Genomic DNA, 21,812 nt, shown 5'->3' with positions numbered 1-21,812 from the left:
CTCACAGCAACCTCCAACTCCTGGGCTCAAGCGAGTCTCCTGCCTCAGCCTCCCAAGTAGCTGGGACCACAGGCACCCACCACAATGCCCGGCTATTTTTTGGTTGCAGCCGTCATTGTTTTTTGGTGGGCCCAGGCTGGATTTGAACCTGCTGCTTTAGGTATATGTGGCTGGCGCCTTAGCTACTTGAGCCACAGGCACCAAGCCATGGTTGCAAACTTTTGATCTTTGTCAATCTTATAGTTAAGATTTTATTTATTTATTATTTATTTATTCATTTTTGAGGCAAGAGTCTTGTTCTGTCACCCTCATCTGCCCTTCAGTTATTGTGGAGTGGCATCATTATAGCTCACTGCAACCTCAAACTCCTGGGCTCCAACAATTCTCCTGCTTCAGCTTCCCAACTAATTGGGACTACAGGTGCACATTAGTACTATGCCACACTAATTTTTTTATTTTTAGTAGAGAAGGGATCTCACTTTTGCTCAGGCTGATTCTAAAGTCCTGAGCTCACATGATCCTCTTGCCTTGGCTTCCCAGAGTGCTAGGATTACTGGTGAGTTACTGTGTTCAGTTAATGATTTTTAAATGTAGTTTTGATTTGCCTTTGCCTCACTATATGTAAAGTTCAACATTTTTGTATATGTTTAGGAGCCATTTTAATTCCTCTTCTATGAATTCCATCATATTTAATTTTATTCACATTTTATATTAATTTATTGTTAAAGTTTTATTCAAATTATAAAAATGATTTTTGCTATTTAAACATTCTTTTTTGGATAAGAAAAAAATCCAGCCACATGGTATTCTGAGAGATACTTTGAAATCAAAATCACTTAGAATAATTGAATACAGAGAAATGAATAAAGATGTATCAAACAAATACGTCAAAACTAAAATAGGGGGTGGGCCCCATGTACTGAGGGTGGCGGGTTCAAACTAAATTACTAAATTAGTAATTTAGAACCATTTTCCTATTGGTGGGATTCCTCATTTTCAGAAGAAGAAGTTTTCGAAGCTGAATGACTGAACCCCACAGAGCTGGAGAAAGAGAAGCTGGAGTCCACGATTTCTCATATTTGAACCTTGGGTGGGAATCTAAAAGGATTAGGGACTGGAAATAGACTAGCCCTCTAAAGAGCTGCAGTTCAACTTCAAAGCATTTCACTCCTTAAATTGTATTAAGGTGTTCCTGGATTGCTAGGTGACTTCTGGCAACTGTCAGAAAGAAAAGCAGGCCTTGGTGGTTCACATGTGTAATGCCAGCATTTTGGGAAGCCAAGGTGGGAGGATCCCTGGAGGCCATAAATTCAAGACAGCCTGAGCAACCTAGTGAAACACTGTTTCTACAACAAATGAAAACAATGTAACAGAAGGGATTGTCCCTGAGAAAAATGAGATTATGTTAAACTTCAAATTAGTTTATAAAAAACTCAAAGAATATAATCAAAAGTAAATAGGCCCAGGAAGAAATATGGTAACATGAACAAAAACATCAGGAACAACAGACAATAGAAATAGTCCCACATAGGTTTCAGATATTGATCATAATCCTTAAAACAACTATGCTTACAAAATTAAAGGGGATAATCCAGGTGCAGTGGCTTACACCTGTAATTACAACATGATGGGAAGCTGAGGTCGGAAGATCACTTGAGCCCAGGATTTAGAGACCAGCCTGGGAAACATAGTGAAACATGGTCTTTACATAAAATTAAAAAATTAGTCAGGGGTGGTGGTATGCGCCATGGCATGCACTTAATAATCCCAGCTATTGGGGTGACTGAGGCAAGAAGATTGTTTGAGCCCAGAATTCAAGGCTTCAGTAAGCTATGATCATTCCGGCTCGCCAGCCACCTACACCTAAGGTGGCGGGTTTGAATCCCCAGCCCGGACCCGCCAAAACAACAATGACGGCTGCAACCAAAGGATGGCGGGGCGTTGTGGCGGGCGCCTGTGGTCCCAGCTGCTTGGGAGGCGGAGGCAGGAGACTCGCTTGAGCCCGGGAGTTGGAGGTTGCTGTGAGCTGTGGTGCCATGGCACTCTACCCAGGGGGACAGCTTGAGGCTCTGTCTCAAAAAAAAAAAAAGCTATGATCATTCCACTGCACTCCAGCCTGGGTAGCAGAGTGAAACTCTGTCTCTAAAAACAAATGAACAAACAAACAAAAAATTAAAAAGACTATAAAAGGAATTCTGGCATTAACTCGAAAAGGTAAGAAAGTGATAGATTTGAAAAAACTAGTAAAAATTGAAAACTGAAAAATACAATATTAGAAATTAAGAATTCAATAGATTGCTATAACAGTAGGTTACCTGTAATCTGAAATTTTATTTTATTTTTACTTTTTTTTTTTTGAGACAAAGTCTCATTATGTTGCCTTTGGTAGAGTGCTGTGGCATTACAGCTCACAGCAACCTCAAACTCTTGGTCTTAAGCGATTCTCTTGCCTCAGCATCCCAAGTAGCTGGGTCTACAGGCACCTGCAACAAGGCCCGGCTAATTTTTTGGTCTGGTTGTCATTGTTGTTTAGCAGGACCAGGCTGGGTTCGAACCCGCCAACCCATGTGCCTGTGACTGGTGTCCTAACTACTAATACGGGCACTGAGCCTATTCTGAAATTTAAAAAATTGCACCCCCCCCCAATATTAGACACAGCTGACTGAATAGAAAATTCTAGAAACCCTAAGATAAATAAAAAGAAATCTATACCTAGCCACTCAGCTGTTCCTCTAATTGCTTGAGTTTAACACCACTTTTCCCCCTCTGGCTGCCTGCAGATAACTAATTCTTCAAATGTTCTTAGAACCAGATTTATCATCCTGCTGGTTCCTTCATTCATGGGGCCATATACCCCTGAGCAGGCAAGTTTGAATCCAGCCTGGGTCCGCCAAACAACGACAGCTGCAACCAAAAATAGTCAGGAGTTGTGTGGGGCGCCTATAGTCCCAGCTACTTGGGAGATGGAGGCAGGAGAATCGCTTGAGCCCAGGAGTTGGAGGTTGTTGTGAGCTGTGATGCTAGGGTACTCTACCCAGGGTGACAGCTTGAGGTTCTGTCTCAAAAAAAAAAACAAAAACGCTGGGTGTTATGGTGGGTGCCTGTAGTCCCGGCTACTAGGGAGGTTGAGGCAAGAGAATAGCTTAAGCTCAAGAGTTTGGGGTTACTGAGAGCTGTTGATGCCATGGCACTTTACCCAGGGCAAAGCTTGAGACTCTGTCTCAAAAACAAAAAAATTAATTGGCTCACCTCACATGCACTGAGGCTGTCGGGTTCAAACCCAGCCGGCCAGCTAAACAACAATGACAACTGCAACAAGAAAATAGCCGGGCATTGTGGTGGGCACCTGTAGTCCCAGCTACTTGGGAGGCTGAGGCAAGAGAATTGCTTAAGCCCAAGAGTCTGCGGTTGCTGTGAGCTGCCATGTGACAGCACTCCACTGAGGGCAACATAGTGAGACTGTTAAAAATAATAATAATAAAATGAAAAATTAAAAAAGTAAGGATTCATTAAGACAATACTAGGGGTATTTTTTCTTACAATAAGTTTTCTGTACTATTTTGTTCTTTTCATTTTATTATTCGCAACTCACTAAATCTGGTCTCTGCCTGCAGTTTAAAACACCCTGCCTTAGTAGACTGGGCAGGAAGGTTATTTTCAATTTGTTTATTAGGAATTAGGATTCAGGGGGCCTGCCTCTCTCGATACTCAGACCCTAGGCAGCCATTAGGAAAAGCCAAAAGGAAGTTTGCGCCCTGGGCAGCCTGCATTTCCTCTGGGGAGTGAGAGCCACTGGGGCTATGGTTCTTGCGAGTGATGATCCTGCAGGCAGGACGGGTCTCCCTCGGCGGCGTTAGGGCTTCCGAGAACTTCGCAGCACTCCGCCCAGAGATCAGTCCTAGAGAAAAGTTCTCAAGAGTCTGTGGGAGCGGAGGGGGCGGGGAAGAGTCGCCCTGCCCATCTCCTGCATTCTCCCGCGCCGAGGATTTCCAGCCGGGGGTCTTGTGTGTTCGTTAGCTCTTGCTTTGGAGGTAGGAAGGATAAGTGAACAGGAAGAACCTTGGCTGGACCCGCGTCACCACTGCGGCCTTTAAACCCACCCCTGCCCTGCTGTCCCTAGCGCTAGTGCACTCGGATCCAGAGGCGATACGACTCATGGCTGCGCTGGGCTGCGCCAGGCTGAGGTGGGCGCTGCTGGGGATGCGAGCGGCCGGTGGGCTGTGCCCACACGGGGCCAGAACCAAGGCCGCGATCCCTGCTGCCCTCCCGGCAGATAAGGCAGCCGAGGCTCCCGGAGCCCGGCCTGGAGGCGGGCGGCGACTACGAAACCCAGAGGAACTTCCAAATGTTGGGCAGCTGCGCTTCTTGTTTCAGCTGTTCCTGCAAGGCTATGCTCTGCGCCTGCACAAGCTCCAGGTAACCCAGGGGGAACATCGCGACCTGGCGATGGGGGTGGGCACTGGGACAGAAAGGTCAGAGATGCAGGAGGTGTTGGATAAAAAGTGAAGGATACAGGAACTCAGCTCGGGTAGCCTCAAACTGGAAATACATAGGAACAATGTGCAAAGTGCAGACAGAGCCTCGTCTGAAATGAACCAGTTAATGAGTGGTCTGAATTATCTCTAGCAAAGAGGTGACTTGGAGGCTGGAATTGAAGTGGACAGAAGTTGGGAGAGGAGGGATGTCTTGGAAAGAGAGTGGCAGATGCAAGTGTATAAACTAACAGATGTGATGGACTCACTATTTAATTCTGTGGTGATATTGGCTACCACAAACTTCTTCCAAAGGAAATAATTTCAGGAGGATTACAAAGGCCTCTTAGCACTTTGCAAGGTAAATTTCCCCTTGGTGGGGGAAAAAACCCAGTATTTGCTTTTCAGGGAGTGAAAGCAAAATTATAGACAGTAAGGAAAGGGTGAATTTTTGTTATTAGGAAATCCATGTCCTATAAGAGGGGTTTATCCAGTGGAACACAGAGCCGGCAGGAATAACAGACAGCCCACTGCCAACTAATAAAGGCTGGAAAAAACTCCATGTTGACCAATGTTTGTTAAGTTGGAGAGGTTTCAGGAAATGAACAAAAGGGATTCATGTGGCCTCTTTCTAATGAGTCTCAACAAATTCTAATGCACCTACTATGTCCTAGGCATGATTCCAAGTGCTGGGATTCAGTGAGATGAGGCCCATGCCCTCACAGAGCTCATATGCTCCTCTGAGGAGGATGAGGACAAAGATGTAAATAGTTTTTGTTTTTTTTTTTGAGACAGAGCCTCAAGCTGTCTCCCTGGGTAGAGTGCTGTGACATCACAGCTCCAACTTCTGGGCTCAAGCGAGTCTCCTGCTTCAGCCTCCCAAGTAGTTGAGACCACAGGCACCCGCCACAATGCCTGGCAATTTTTTTTTTTTTTTTTGGTTGCAGCCGTCATTGTTGTTTGGTGGGCCCAGGTTGGATTCAAACCCACCACCTTAGGCGTATGTGGCTGGTGCCTTAGCCACTTGAGCCACAGGCGTTGAGTCTTAAATAGATTAATAGTTAAATTCAGAGAGAGGACTCTGGAACAAAAGTTGTTCTAAGGTTGTGGGAGGGGTGGAGTCTATGATCCAGTGGTCACCTCTGCAGGGACATTTGGCAATCAATGTCTAATTGGAGAAGTAGGCAGCTCTTGGGTTGGGTTGGCCAACAGATGTTTGTGCTGTGGAAAAGGCAAAGTGCGGAGGAGCTGTAAGGACTGAGGATAGGGCAGGTCCTTGAACAGCCTCACAGGCCAGTCTAAGGGCCCAGATTCTGCTGAGGGACCAGGAGGGGCTCTTGAGCAGTCAGGGGATGAGTTAAGGTAGCCTGTGAGAACCACTGCCCAGGTTGTGGTAAGTGTGATAAAAGGCACAGAGGATCTAAGGCAGTCATTCTCAACCTTTCTAATGCCGCGGCCCTTTAATATAGTTCCTGTGGGTCACGACCCACAGGTTGGGAACCACTGATCTAAGGTGATGAATGCTTTACTAAGCATTCAGGATCCAGCAGCATCCAGGACAGAGAAGACTGGAGTCATACTCCACACAAAGCCAGACAGGGAGTAGAGGATAAGGGAAAAAATGACTCTGGTTTTTTTTAGAGACAGAGTCTTACTTTGTCACCCTTGGTAGAGTACCATGGTATGAATTACCTCTAGTAATTCAGCCCTTGGTAGAGTGCTGTGATGTCACAGCTCACAGCAACCTCCAGCTCTTGGGCTTAGGCATTTCTCTTGCCTCAGCCTCCCAAGCATGGGACTACAGGTGCCTACCACAACCCCTGGCTATTTTTTTTTATTGTTGCAGTTTGGCTGGGGCCAAGTTCAAACCTGCCACACTCGCTGTATGGGGCCAGTGCCTGACTCACTGAGCCACAGGCCCTGCTCAGTGATTCTGTGATTTTTAAAGACCAAACTGATCAAAATCAGAGCTGAATCCTCTGTACCTGCCCAGGTAGGACAGGGTCTTCTGGGATCTTCCCTGTTGGGCTCATGTTCCTGAGACTTGGGGGCACGTACATCTTGAGAAATGGTTGAACAATCACTCCTTCTGTGCCCAGCTCTTCTACGCCAAGAAATCAGAATCTTATTAACTTACCTCTGCTTAATTGAACCTTTACAAATGTAAGAGGCCCAGTAATTGCTCCAAGCATGAGGACTGAGCCTTTCTCAGAGGGTGATTTGCTCAGGATTATCTCTAGAGTAGTAGCTACCAAAGAAATTCTAGCTGGCTTTAGGAGAAAGAAGAGGAAGCAAGAGAAAGCTAGGAATGTGTGGTGTTTTTTATTTATTTATTTTTTTATAGAGACAGTGTCTCACTTTATTGCCCTTGGTAGAGTGCCATGGTGTCACACAGCTCACAGCAACTTCCAACTCCTGGGCTTAGGTGATTCTCTTGCCTCAGCCTCCAGAGTAGCTGGGACTGCAGGTGCCTGCTACCATGCCCGGCTATTTTTTTGTTGCAGTTGGTGGGGGTCGGGTTCGAACCCGCCACCCTTGGTATATGGGGCTGGCACCCTACTCTCTGAGACACAGGTGCTGCCTTACCTTTTACAATTTTAAAAAACAGCAACAGGAAAAGAATCGAGAGCAGGAGAAAAAAGGATGGCTGACCAAATGCATCCTTCTCCAACATAATATTTTTGAATCTTTTGACATTCCTTTCTATTTTGTAGCCCTCTTTCAGCTCTGGGTCTTCGCTTTTGGGACCTGCCTCTTCTTCCTTTTTTCAGTCCTGCATCCCTTGCTGATCATCCACTCCTTGTTCCTGGCCTACTGTCATTGTTCTCTCCAACCATTTCTGACTTGTAGACAGAGGTGTGCTTGGTTTTGCCTCTGGATGTTGTATGGGAGCTGCATGTAGGAAAAGCTTTTCTCGGATCACTCTTAGATCTTCCTCTACCCCCAATCTATTTCTAGATTGCAAAACCAGAGAGAAATTCTTACTATGTGATTCTCTGGTATATGTTTTTGTGACTTATGACAGTTCTGTCTTCTTGCATTAAAACAGACCTTTTTCTGACTATTAAAGTAATGGCTGCTCACATCACATCCACAAAAATATATTTTTGAGCTTTGTTTATAAATTCAGAAACATGTTAAATGCCTATTAACAGGATAAATCAATCATATATATGCACGTAATGAAATACAATGTCATTGTGAATGCATAAGCTCTTTATGTATCAATATGAATAATTCAAAGGCTGAGTTGAGAACAGAATGATATGTACTATAGCATATCATTTTCTTTTTTTTCAGTCTTTGGCCAGGGCTGGGTTTGAACCCTCCACCTCCGGCATATGAGGCCAGCGCCCTACTCCTTTGAGCCACAGGTGCCACCCAGCATATCATTTTTATAAACTAGAAACCACACAATAATACTATGGGTTACCGATGGATGTTTACATACATTTGTATATGTTTGTTAAAATTATGTCTAACATTGACATGAAGGCTTCACTTCAAATTCAAGGTAGTGCTTGATCTGGGGAGGGGGCATAAGAGACTGGAGAAAGCCAAGAAGGGGAGTTTGCATCTGAAATTTTTCTTTAAAAATACTATGAAGCGGCTCGGCGCCTATAGCTCAACCAGCTAAGGCGCCAGCCACGTACACCTAAGGTGGCGGGTTCGAATCCCCAGCCCGGACCCGCCAAACAACAATGACAGCTGCAACCAAAAAATGGCCGGGCGTTGTGGTGGGCGCCTGTGGTCCCAGCTACTTGGGAGGCGGAGGCAGGAGACTCGCTTGAGCCCAGGAGTTGGAGGTTGCTGTGAGCTGTGGTGCCACGGCACTCTACCCAGGGGGACAGCTTGAGGCTCTGTCTCCAAAAAAAAAAAAAAAAAAAAAAATACTATGAAGCAAATATGACACATATGAACATTTTTTAATTCTGAAGGGTGGGGTGCATGAGTGTTCATGTGTTGTTTTCTTAAATTTTCAGCATTAAAGTATGCATAATAAAAATATATACGTACTCCTGCCCATCGTGAGTCCAAATGATGCCACTGACTTGGTCAGATCTTGGAGAAGATCATTAAAGGCAAGGTGTGGAACAAGGAGAATCTGGGAATATGGCTAATTATTTAGCACCTCCTGTCACTTGGAAATGTGAATTCCACTTGTGTGAGGGCGTTGGGATTGACTCCTGATGACACTGTGACTGCACTGGCACAGGGCTATCCCAGCTGGGTTCCTCTTCACCTTTGACCCCAAATGGGCCTTATCTCTGATGTCTGTCAACACAGAAGAATGGCCTCTGCCTGAACTTAGTCTCTGCTATTTATCCAACTGGTGGCTGCCAGCTGTTAGGGCTGATTTGTTGACACTGGCAAAAAGAGTGCTTGGTGTCTATAAATTCACTTTTGTCCTCAGGGCTATTTGCTTATTTTTGTGTTGTTTTCCTATGCGTGAGAGTCTCCCTAAGAAGCTCACTCAACAGGAAACTTAGTAGGCCTCTAAGTAGGAGAATAGAATATCAAAATGTAGTATTAAGTGGTGGGGTGGATTTCAGGTGATTTTAATGTTCTGAGTTTTGTTGTTGTTTTTTATTCTGGTATCGAGATCTGATTGTATACCATACAATTCACCCATTTAACAATTAAATTCTCTTTGGCATATTCATAAGAGATGTACAGCCGTCATTCTAGAAAGAAACCTGGTATCCCTTAGCAGTCACCCTCATTTCCTCATCTGCACTGGGCCCTGGTGATCACTAATCTACTTTCTGTCTCTGTGGATTTGCCTCTTAGGGACACTGCATATGGATAGAATCATTCAATGTGTGGTCTTTGGTGACAGGGTTCTTTCACTTAGCATAATGTTTTAAGCTTCCTCAATGTTGTAGGATGTTTTTAGCTTTTGAGACTTGGTCTCTCTCTCTCTTTCTGTCACCTGAGCTAGAGTGCGGTGGCATCATCATAGTTCATTGCAACCTAAAACTCTTGGGCTGGAGCAATCCTCTTGTCTCAGCCTTCCAAATAGCTGGGACTATAGGTGTGTACCACTACACCTAGCTAACATATTTTATAGAGATAGGGTCTTGCTTTTGCTCAAGATGGTCTCGAACTCCTGAACTCAAGTGATCCTCCCACCTTGACCTCCCAGAGTGCTAGGATTACAGGCATGTGCCACCGTGCCCAGCCTCAGTGTTGTAGACTATGTCAGTGCTTCATTCCTTCTCATGGCTGAATAGTATTCTGTTGTAGAGCTGTACTACAGTTTGTGTATTATTCATCCATTGGATATTTGGGTTTTTCCCACTTTTGAGTTTTCAAGGTATCCACAACTTGGAGCTGAGTTTCCTAAATTTGTTTGAGTTCCCCACGCTTCAAAAATCTGAAAGCTGTGATACTTATGTACAGCAAAAATTGAGTTTATGTACAACTTCAGCTCTCCTCTCAAACTTCCTTCTAGCCCGTGCGCACCTCAATTTATGACCTCTTGCCTTGAATATGGATTAGTACCTTTCAAGCACCATATCTATAACTTAGTTACTGGCTGCCAGAGCCTGTCTTGGGTTATCTCTTCTTAAAAACATAGGCTAACTGATAAGCACCTTTGTGGTAAAGTATAATATGATTTCTTTGTTTAACTGATATAGGCGAAAATCATATATGTTTTTGCCTTTGCCGTTTCTGAGAATGAGCATGTACAAATAATCTTGCCTGGCACAATTCAGGAGAGACTGAGGCAGAACTCCATTTGGCTTGGCGCCAAGGAGGTAAAATTCCTGTGCTCAGGCCAGGAGGCTGGGGTATGAAAGCATGTCACTGACACATGACCAGCATGTCACCAGGACCTCCAAATTGTGGTTTTGCAAGGTTAAGATATTGCCTCCAGATGGCTTGAGGCTGCAAAGAGTAGGAAAACAATCAGCCTTTTTTCCCCTTAGCAGTTTCCATGTCTATCAAAAAGTGGGCTAGGGAGTTAACAGTTTGCTTTTTCATGGCTACTATTTTGAGTATACTAGATAACTTAGAAGAATGTGTCTCACTTAAAAAGTTAATCTGTTTTTTACAATAAATTAGCAAGATAATGGTATGAATATTCATTAACAACAGGTACATGCAGCATAGACTATTTAAGCTGGAGAGAAATAAATTTACTATTTGCCACCCAAAGAATGGTAGCCCTCTTTATGCCATACAATTCCAATACACGTCTACACCTTCATTACCGACCACTCATAAGAAACAACGCAACAAACTGATGAGGAAATAAATTTTTTAAATTTAATATGTCAGGATTTTTTTTTTTTTAGACAGAGTCTCACTATGTTACCCTTGGTAGAGTGCCATGGTGTCACAGCTTACAACAACCTCCAACTCTTGGGCTTAAGTGATTCTCTTGCCTCAGCCTCCCAAGTAGCTGGGACTACAGGTGCTTGCCACAGTGCCTGGCTATTTTTTCTGTTGCAGTTGTCATTGTTGTTTAGCTGGCCTGGTCCGGGTTTGCACCCACCAGCCTCAGTGCATGTGGCCGGCTTTGTAACTACTGTGCTATGTGCGCCAAGCCATTGTATAATGCTTTACTCAGGGCTATGAGTGTGCCCATCTCCCAAATAGTGTTCACTGTACCTGTTAGGTATGTTTTTACTCTTTTTCCCTTCCCTAGATAACTCTTAATTTTACTGTTAGAGGCATGTACTAAATCTTTTGTCTTAGGTACACGATTATGACTCCTTGTAGGTTAATAAGGCCTACTTGGATGACAGACTGCAGCCAGGCTTCCCCATGTGAGTATAACTAGATCTGTCGGCAGCCACACATGTCCCCTTAGCTGGCCCACAGGAAGTCCAGGGCAATCCCTCTATTACCACTCATGCTGAAGAATTTGGTACAACCTGCGTCAAATGTGTAAAGGAGGTTGGCAATGATGGGATGAGACCACAGAGACCAAATCTGTATCTAGGGTTTTAGCTATTTAAAAAATGCACTGAGGCCTCGGCGCCCATAGCTCTGTGGATAGGGCACTGGCCATGTACATCAAAGCAGGTGGGTTCAAATCCGGCATGGGCCAGCTAAACAATGACAACTGCAAAAAAAAAAAAAAAAAAAGCCAGGTGTGTGGCAGACACCTATAGTCTCGGCTGCTTGGGAGGCTGAGGCAAGAGAATTGCTTAAGCCCAAGAGTTTGAGGTTGCTGTGAGCTATGACGCCATGGCACTCTACCAAGGGTGACATAGTGAGACTCTGTCTCAAAAATAAATAAATAAATAAAAATGCACTGAGTATGGGTTAAAAAGCAACCACCAGCATAGATTTCAATATAGCTTTCCAGATAGGAGGGTCTGGCTCCCACAGTGGCTCCTGATGGCCAGGTGGCTATAGCCCTAAATCCCTCTCAACACTGAACACTGAGTTGATTTTCCTTTTTACAATAGAAAAAGTTGAGTAATATTGCATAGGAGTACCAGAAACTGCCTCATGGGAAACAAAAACTATTTATAGGTGGAAAGAACTGGGAGCTGGGGCAGGAAGGGAGAACCTGCTTGACTCTCAGGCACCTTCTCTGGAGCATGTCACTCAGTGTCTCTATTCAGAACACCCTCTAGGCCATGGAGGACCCTCTCTGGAATCTCCCCTGCCTACCAGCAGATGCTGGTCCTTTGACCATGGGCTGAAAGCCTTAGGGGCCAATGGGGACCCTTCAAGTTCCATCTGAGACCCAACTATTTCTCCTGAGCTCTCCTCAAAACACTATTTACATTAAATAAAAAACCTGGTTGCAGGCTGCATCTGCCACATTTACAGCATGGTACAATGCATACTGTGATCAAACCATGGAGACAGCTTCTGGCACTCAGACCACAGAGTCACGTGTTTGCCACATGAGAGTGAAGCACAGGGCGGGGTTGGGGGGGTGTCCATTCATTTCTGGTTCCGGAGTTGATTGGACAGCCAGTCTAGTCCTTTGCAGAGCCCATCCCCACTGGTGGAGCAGATGCCCTGAATGTACCAGTTCCTGTGGCAAAGGGAGTGCAGTCCCAGCTTGTCTGTGATCTTGGCCACATTCTTGGCGTTGGGCAGGTCCTGCCTGATGGTGAATACCAGGAGGACTTTGAGCTCATCCTCAGCCAGCATCTGCATGAGCTCCTACTGGGCCTCGTTCACATGCTCTTGGTCATTGCTGTCCACTACAAAGATTAGGCCTTGTGTGTTCTGGAAATAGTAGTGCTACAGAGCTCCAAGCCAGGCATTGGTTTTGCTCTCCCAAGATGGCAGCTCTCCAAATCTGTTTCTAGAAAGTAAATCTTGTTCTGTTGTCTTTAGAGGAGGCTTATCCTTTCTGAAATCTGTAGCTGTTGGGAAGTTTCTAAGAGTTATTAGATTTAGAATCCTTGTTAACCAGTCATCAAGTTGAAGGTGGTAACAGCAGCCTGGGTTAGATAAGAGCTGTAGACAAAAGCTGAACGAGAGAGCAAGACAATAGTCCCCTCCTCCACTCCCACCCCCCTTGGGTGGCCCCAGTGTCCCACAAACCAGAGTGTTATTCTCCTTCCACAGCCATGTAATTAAAGTGACCAGTCCCTGTAGCCATCACTTCACCCTTTTTCCCAGTCTCCCTCATGTCTTACCTTTGAGTGCACTCTGGTTTGTCCCTAGGTGACTAGGTAGTTTCTTCCTTGTATATGTTGTTATCATACTTGAACATCTCCCACCCCGATGTGTAGGCCACCTGGAGACCATCTTAGATGTTGTTACTACACACACACACAGGGTGCCAATAAAATGTGCACATATTTTCTTTTTTTTGCAGTTTTTGGCCAGTTTTTGAACCCACCACCTCCAGCATATGGGGCCGGCGCCCTACTCCTTTGAGCCACAGGTGCCACCCAAATGTGTACACATATTAAGAAAGGAAAAAACTGTATTAAAATTATAATACTCAATACCAATATACCAATAATGGGAAAGACAGCTCTGTTCAGTGGGCAGAGTTGTGGCACCAACCCTACAAAAGACCCCCCAAAATGCAGCTTGTTGCATTTTCACTGATTGATGGGCTTGTGTGCTGGTGCCTGACAGTGGGATGACTGGATGAGCAAGTCTTAGCCTCTTCAGGGATGAACATTATGGCAACAGATTATGCAAGGCCCATGCCCCCTGTTTGTGATCCAAGTGGAAAAAGTTTCCTTAAGATGGACATCATTGGAATCAATAAGCTGACCAGACCATAGCTGCATGAATATATCATTGCACAGGGCACGGTAATCCATGTACAATTCAACACTGGGTCCCAAGGCAAGGCCTACTGATTCTAGAAAATGAAGCCAAGGAAGCCCGTCAAATATGCCCAGACTGCCAACTACACAGGTCAGTGGTAAGGGAAACACTGGGACACTCAGTAAAGGATACTAGACCTAGCCTATCATGGCAAATAGATTATATAGGTTTTCTCCTATCCTCTCAAGAGCACCCCTGGATATTGGCTGCATTAGGTTACCTTTTAAATGTATGGCACTGCCATCTCTATCCACATAGCAGATGGGGGTACACTATTTAAGGAACCTTAGATGACTATGCTGCCTACCAAAATTCCCCCAAAGTATCCAATCAGGTAATGGTGCCACTTTTCTAGCAAAAAATACCCAGCAATAGGCAGCTACCCATGTTGGCTGGATCTTTCATGCCCCATATCATTCCTAGGCAGCAGGTACCATGGACAGATGGAATAGAGAGACTGAAGAAGGTAACTGGACAATTAAGGCTTAGCTCCTAGAGGCCACATACTTAAGAAAGTCAGTTTGGACTATAAATGTGGCAATTCACCAAAAGTATAGCTCACTTTAAATATAACTTTTAATTATGAGATTAAGGAGGTGGGAAGAGGGCCTGATCGTCTAGAAGAGACTCACACCACATAATGAATTCTTCTCATTCTACTATTTTTCTTTTCATGCCTATATCTTGAGAAACCAGGCTACTAAAATTTGTAAGTAGCAAGAAGAATGAAGAAGTGAATGACCCTTACTTGGTGCTTCTTTTGCTACCAGCTGTACTTGCTGGTCTTGGACGCTCATGGATAGTGATGACAATGATTGTGTGTATGTGTGTGTTTTCCCTTTCGAATTTCAAATACTTTCGCCGACCCACCTATGAACTAGGCCCAGGCATCATCAAGAACCTCACTGTGGCTCGGCGCCTGTGGCTCAAGCGGCTAAGGCGCCAGCCACATACACCTAAGGTGGCGGGTTCGAATCCCCAGCCTGGGCCTGCCAAACAACAATGATGGCTGCAACCAAAAAATGGCCGGGCGTTGTGGCGGGCGCCTGTAGTCCCAGCTAGTTGGGAGGCTGTGGCAGGAGACTTACTTGAGCCCAGGAGTTGGAGGTTGCTGTGAGCTGTGATGCCATGGCACTCTACCCAGGGGGATAGCTTGAAGCTCTGTCTCAAAACAAACAAACAAACAAAAAAAAAACCTCACTGTACTGAAGTCCCCAAGAAACCAGAGGTGCTGTATAGACCCTGCATCTGAATCAGCACATCTGGAGGGAGATTAATTATTTTGCTCAGTTTACTTCTTTCTTGGATATACCACTTCCACTTAGCCAGGGATACCTGTTAGGCAATACCTGTTTTGTTGGTGTTCTCATTTCTGCCCGTCCCATGATAAGGACATCAGGGCATAACCACACTTCACTTTGTCAGCCTTGCAATGTCCACCAGTGCTAAATACCAAGCCAGGTATCCAACAAATCACTCAGTTGACTGTTCAGGGTGGTATGTCAGGTAAGGTCCATATTCAACACCCTAGATGGCCATTGCCTAGTGGCTACATCTTTTTGCCATGGGCTCTGTTCTGCATAATTGTTTGTGACAGACAGGTGTAGCACAAGAGGCTCATTAGAACTGACTATCCAGCTTGCTGGATAGTTTGATTAAGCATGTTGTCTGTATCAGTTCTTTAATCAAGGCGGTGATCCTTTCTTCCACCATCCTCTTTCCTTGGCATCCTGTAATGCTTTACTGATACTACATGCCTGAGCTGAGAGAAGGTGGCCCACTCAACCTTCTACTACTGTTGTAATTGTGGCACTTCCCCACTAGGAACAGCCCTTACAATTAAGAGAAATATTACATTTACTTAACACATGTTTCCACAATACATTGTATTGACTCAGAAAGGCTCATCTGATGTGATCATTTTATATGTCAACTTAGCTAGGCTATATTACCTGGTTGTTTAGTCAACCACCAGTCTAGATGTTGCTGTAAAGGTATTTTTTAGGTTGTGATTAACATTTAAATGTGTGGAGTTTAAGTAAAGTAGTTTACCTTTCACAATGTAGGTGGGCCTCATCCAATCAATCAATTGAAGAACTTAAGTGAAAAAATTGAAGACCCCAGAAGAGGAAGGAATTCTGCCTTGAGACTCAAGATTGCAACATGGAGGGCTTGAGGGCCTGTGCAGTGGCTCAGGCCTGTAATCCTAGCACTCTGGGAGGCCTAGGCAAGAGGATTTTTTGAGCTCAGGAGTTCAAAACCAGCCTGAGCAAGAGGGAGACCCCATGGCAAGGCATCGTGGTGGGTGCCTGTAGTCCTAGCTACTCAGGAGGTTGAGGCAGGAGGGTTGCTTCAACCCAGGAGTTTGAGGTTGCTCTGAGCTATGACACTATGGCACTCTAGCCTGAGCAACAGAATGAGACTCTGTCTCAAAAAAACAAAACAAAACCAAAAAACAAATGCAACATTGTCTTCTGCTAGAGCTTCTAGGCAGCTGGCCCGCCCTGCAGATTTTGGATTTGCCAACCCCCACAATCACATGAGCCAATTATGTAAAATAAATCTCTATTTATACATACATCTTATTGTTGCTGTTTCTCTGGAGAAGCCTGATTAATACACCTGCAAAATTGTGTCAGTCCATTGTCCAATCTGAGAGTTACTTTTAAAGTAATTTTTGACCATAAAGTAATTTCTTGGTACCATAGTGACTTGTGCCCCAGTGTGTGAAAAAGCTGCAAAGATTTGACAACCCTGGTTGATATTAAGTTGCTAGCACTCCTTGACCAAATCATAAGGCCTCTAGTCCTCTTTACAGAAGAAGGAACTTGGGCTTCTGCCCTAGTCTTGATCATCTTGAAGGGGATAAGATCTGGGTAGAAGGGTGGTGTAAAGGCATTGGATCAAGACCAGTAAGGGGATCCAGGTACTCTTGTTCTTCCCCCTGTTGACCACAGTAAATGCCAGAGCTGACTGGGGATTCACCTTGTTAAAACCTGGAGCTTCAAAGTTTTTCCCTCTTGTGTCTCTTTTCTTTCTTTTTTTTTTTTTTGAGACAGAGCCTCAAGCTGTCCCCCTAGGTAGAGTACCGTGGTATAGCTCACAGCAACCTCTAACTCCTGGGCTCAAGTGAGTCTCCTGCCTCCGCCTCCCAAGTTGCTGGGACCACAGGCGCCCACCACAATACCTGGCTATTTTTTTTCGGTTGCAGCCATCATTGTTGTTTGGCGGCTGGGCTGAATTTGAACCCGCCACCTTAGGTGTATGTGGTTGGCGCCTTAGCCACTTGAGCCACAGGCGCGGAGCCGCCTCTTGTGTCTCCAAAATGAAAGAGAATTTCCCTCTCTTTCATTAATGGGAAACCATTAATCACTTTTGTGACCGCCCCTGCCCCCTGCCATAATAGCCAGGTCCACATGGTCCTATGCTCTTGCTATAGACTGAATGTTTATGTCCCCTCAGAATTCCCATGTTGAAACTTAATCCCCAGTGTGCTGCTATAAGGAAGTGGAGCCTTTGGGAAGTGATTAGTTTACTAGAGCTGAGCCCTTATGAATGGGATTAATGCCCTTATTAAATAGGCCCCAGGAGAGCTCCCTTGCCGCTTCCACCATGTAAGGACACAGACAGAAGGCACCATCTAAGAACCAGGACATGGGCCCATATTATACTGAATCTGTTGGCATCTTGATTTGGACTTCCCCGTCTCCCACAACTATGAGAAATAAATGTTTGTTGTTTATAAACCACCAGTCTATGTTATTTTGTTATAGCAGCTCAAACAGACAAAGCCAAGTCTGCACCATCAGTTGGTCTCCTATTCGCTATACAGTAAACCTCTATAGATTGACTATCCAAGGGGCTGTAACAATCTGGTCAATATACAGAGGTGGTCAACATGAGGAACTAGGCTTACTGTACTGACACATACATGTGGTGCATGTCTAGTTTATGAAAATTAGGGCAACTTAAGGAGATGGTCAATGTAGGGTGCTGGTGAACTATGGAGGCTCTACTGTATATTAATGTCCTCAGGCTGCTATAACAAAGTACAGTATTAGCTCAGTGCCCAAAGCACAGTGGTTACGGGCGCCCGCCACATGCACCAAGGGTGGTGACATGTTCAAACCCGGCCTGGGCCAGCTAAACAACAATGACAACTACAACAAAAGAATAGCCAGTCATTGTGGCAGGTGCCTGTAGTCCCAGCTAGTTGGGAAGCTGTGGAAAGAGAATCACTGAAGCCAAAGAGTTAGAGGTTGCGGTGAGCTGTGACTCCATGGCACTCTGCCCAGGGCTACATAGGGAGACTCTGTCTCAAAAAAACAAAACAAAAAAGTACAGTAGTCCCTCTTTATCCACAGGTGATACATTCCAAGATCCCCAGTGGGTGTGTGAACCCGCAGATAGCACCAAGCCCTATACTACTTACATATGCTTTTTCCTATACATACATATCTATGATAAAGTTTAATAGATAAATTAGGCACAGGAAGAGATTAAGAGTAGTGACTCATAATAAAATGAACATTTATAACAATACACTGTAATAAAAGTTGTATGAACAGGGTGTCTCTCTCTCTTCCCTAGAATATTGTATTGTAGTTGAGTGTAGTGAAGCACATCTGTAGTCCCAGCTGCTTAGGAGGCTGAGGCAAGAACAGCAATGGAGCAAAGGAGTTCAAGGCAGCAGTGAGCTATGATCATGTCATGGCACTCTCAACTGGGCCTCAACTCTTAAAAAAAAAAAAAAGTCTTACTGTACTGTGCTCACCCTTTTTCTTGTGATTGGGGGGTGGTGGTGAATGAAGTAGGCATTCTGACACTATTGACCTGTATCCCTTACCTTTAGTAAATGGCTTGGTGACACTACTTAAGAGGATCCTTTGCTAAAGTTTTTGTAGCTCAATGCTTTTTGCATTGACTCCAGAATATGCCAAACTTTATTGGTGTGTCTTCCCGGGTTGATCTTCACATTTGACTTCCCATAAACTTTTATCAAATTATTTCTGCCTCAACAGCCTTAATTTCATTTGACATTGCTCAAAACAGCACTCAATTTAAAATTTGTGAATTTTTTACTTTTGCAATTTTCCACTTAATGTCTTAGGACCAAGGTTGACTGAGGAAAGCAAAACTGGAGATAAGAGGTGACTACTGTACCAAAAACGGAGTGGTATAAACAACAGAAATTTATTGTCTCACAGTTCTGTAGAAAAGTTCTTGTAAAAGTTCAAAATCAAAGTGTTGTCCAGGTAGGTTCTTTCTGAGAGCTGTGATGATCTGTTTCAGACATATTTTCTTGGATGTGGATAACTGTCTTCACATTCACATGACATTCTTGCTGTACGAATGTTTCCAAATTTCACCCTTTTATGAGGACACCAGTCGTGTTGGATTATGGGCTACCCTAATGACAGAATTTTAATTTGATTATGTCTATAAAGACCCTATCTCCAAATAAGGTCACAGTCTGATGTACTAGGGGTTAAGATTTCAACACATGAGGCTGAGCATAGTGGCTTACACCTAGCACTTTGGAAGGCCTAGGTGGGAGGGATTGCTTGAGCCCAGGAGTTCCAGACCAGTCTGGGCAATAGCAAGACCCTGGGTCTAGAAAAAAATTGAAAAAATTCTCCAGGTGTGGTGGTGCACACCTGTAATCCTGGCTACTTAGGAGGCTGAGGCAGGGGAAGCACTTGCGACCAGGAGTTAGAGGCTGCAGTGAGCTACTGTGTTCTATCCAGGGCAGCAGAGCAAGAATCGGTCTCAAAAAAAAAAAAAGGACTTCAACATAAGAATTTTATAAGAGCCTTCTTAGATTGAAGAGCATTTATGTTGGCCTATATTTTCCAGATTCTATCCTGGGATGTAAGAGAAGATGTAATCATCCCCCAAACGCTGGAGGATGATTGGTGGTGCCCATTGAACAAACCAGTTGATCTGATCCCGAATGACTAGTTCATCATTTGAGTACTCATTTTCCATTACAAATCCGGGCTGGGGTTATAGCAGTCTCATGGGAAGTCATAGTTTTCTTCTGTTGTCATCAAGGGTGCTTGTCAGATGATGGAAACACATCTCAGCTCAACCACTGTTTCTTTGTGGATGCAAAGACCCATTACCACTAGCCCTATCTATCTTTCTGTGTTCTTCCTCCATGCTCAGGTCATTAGCTAAAGTACTCAGGTCCAGGATATAAGAGGCATCCTCAGTGTACCCCCGAGGGACTGAATGCCCTGGATGACAGGGAATATTTTACTGGTTGACACAGCCACAGGTCTGAGCAAACCAGTGTTGCTTTCCCAGTGATAAAGAAGGCTGAGGAAGCACAGACTGCTTCTCCTAATTTTTTATTAAATTTCAGATTAATATAAGGGTATGTATGATTAGGTTACATTGTTTGCATTTGTTAGGTAAAGTCCAAGTTGTAGTTAAACCCTCATCCAGGAGGTGTGCCATATACCTCTACATTGTGCTTCTCCTAACTTTATGAGACCCTCCCCCTTCAATTCTGGACACCAACGCAACTCATCAGTGGTCAGAGATGCCGGGTCCTACTTGTCATTTAAATACGTCAGCAACCAGGTCCACTTCTGGCCTCAGGGATCCTGTTCCATACCTTTCTAGTCAGCCTTGTGGGGTCTCACTGTCATTTTTCTTTTTGTTTTAGATGTTCTTACTTTGTCACCCTCAGTAGAGTGCTGTGGTGTCATAGCTCACAGACTCTTGGGCTCAATTGATCCTCTTGTGTTAGCCTCCCTAGTAGCTGGTACTACAGGCGCCCGTCACAATGCCCAGCTATTTTTAGATATGGGGTCTCACTCTTGCTCAGGCTGGTCTTGAACTCTTGAGCTCAGACAATCTATTCACCTTGGCCTCCCAGAGTGCTAGGATTACAGGCACGAGCCATCATGCCTGGCCTACTGTTATTTTTTCAAAAGACCATTGTGACCTTAGCCCTAGGAAGCAAAGGGTTAAAAACCCCAAATATAGTCAATCTGTCAGGAATAGATGTGATAAGAACCCTGGTGGCATGGTCTGTTCTGCAGGTACAACTTTTGGATAGGAACACATTGCTCTTATCTGGTAAGGCACAGAACTTATCTGTCAGAGAGGGTCAGTGTTGTGGCTCCACCTACATTGTTTGGGGACAGTTTATTTGGCAAGCAGGCCCCCAAGTCTTTTGGGGCCCTACTAGTCACTCCTGTGGAGACTTTCAACTTGCCAACCAATAAGATATCATTACACAAAGAAAACTGTGCATCAGAGGCATTTTCCTAAAACTTCGGAACACTCACAATTAAACATTTCAATATTGATGATGCTCATGAGCCCCTCCACTCACACAATCACTTTGGCTTTTTTTCTTGCTTCACTGTGAATTCTTTCAAAGTCACTTTTTCACAGAAACAAAGTCCAAAATGTTTTAACACAAGTTCTTCAGGAGTTATAGTCACTGGAAGCTCAGAGAATCCTGCAGTGGGCTAGGGGGTGGGGGAGCTACAAGTTCAGCTCTGCACTGGGTGGGGGAGGGGAGGAGGTCTGCAAGCTCAGCCCTGCACTTGCTTCAGCATTTAGAAAATTAACACACAATCTAGGGGCTGGTTTCAATGCTGCTTCTAGCTGCTTGCTCTCCAAAGGTTTATTGGAAGAGATAGGACTGTGGGAGAATTCCTACTCCTCTGCCCTACAAAGACTGTGGGAGTCTTACACCTCCTAACCGGCTTGCACAGTTCCCTCATGGGAAAGCCCCCATGCACGCCACTGTCTACGCCCTTAAACGAGAGCATGTGCTCCCATATCCCTGTATTTTATCACCTAGCCTGGCCCCTGTGGCCCCAGTGCTCACAAAAGGCATCATAACTTTACCAGTGTTACACTGGACACCAAATATGTCAAATTCATACACAGTAGACAAGGCAAGGCCAAGGCCTGGCACATTCATCTGGTACAAGGATACAAGATGTCACTTTTAAACTTAGATAGTTTATCACTTACTTGCACAGTATAAAGAAGAAGCCAGAGGTGTCAGTTCCCCAAGATCTCTGTCCCACTCACCTTAAAGGACAA

At 44.6% G+C, this 21,812-nt stretch overlaps 1 protein-coding gene across 1 annotated transcript in view; it reads left to right on the top strand.

Moving 5' to 3' along the window:
* Positions 1-3,810: 3,810 nt before the first annotated feature.
* The window catches only part of LOC100948265 (sterol 26-hydroxylase, mitochondrial), a 38,976-nt gene continuing 20,974 nt past the window's right edge, over positions 3,811-21,812 (top strand). The window contains exon 1 of the mRNA XM_003784947.3: positions 3,811-4,416. Coding sequence (XP_003784995.1) covers positions 4,156-4,416 — 261 coding nt within the window. The 5' untranslated portion in view covers positions 3,811-4,155. The remainder of the gene's footprint in view (positions 4,417-21,812) is intronic.

Source organism: Otolemur garnettii, unplaced genomic scaffold, assembly GCF_000181295.1.
Source record: "Otolemur garnettii isolate 467f Iridium unplaced genomic scaffold, OtoGar3 scaffold00013, whole genome shotgun sequence".
In the NCBI taxonomy this organism is placed as follows: domain Eukaryota; kingdom Metazoa; phylum Chordata; class Mammalia; order Primates; family Galagidae; genus Otolemur; species Otolemur garnettii.
Note: the sequence above shows the minus strand (reverse complement) of the source record. Positions and strands in the feature narration are given on the sequence as shown.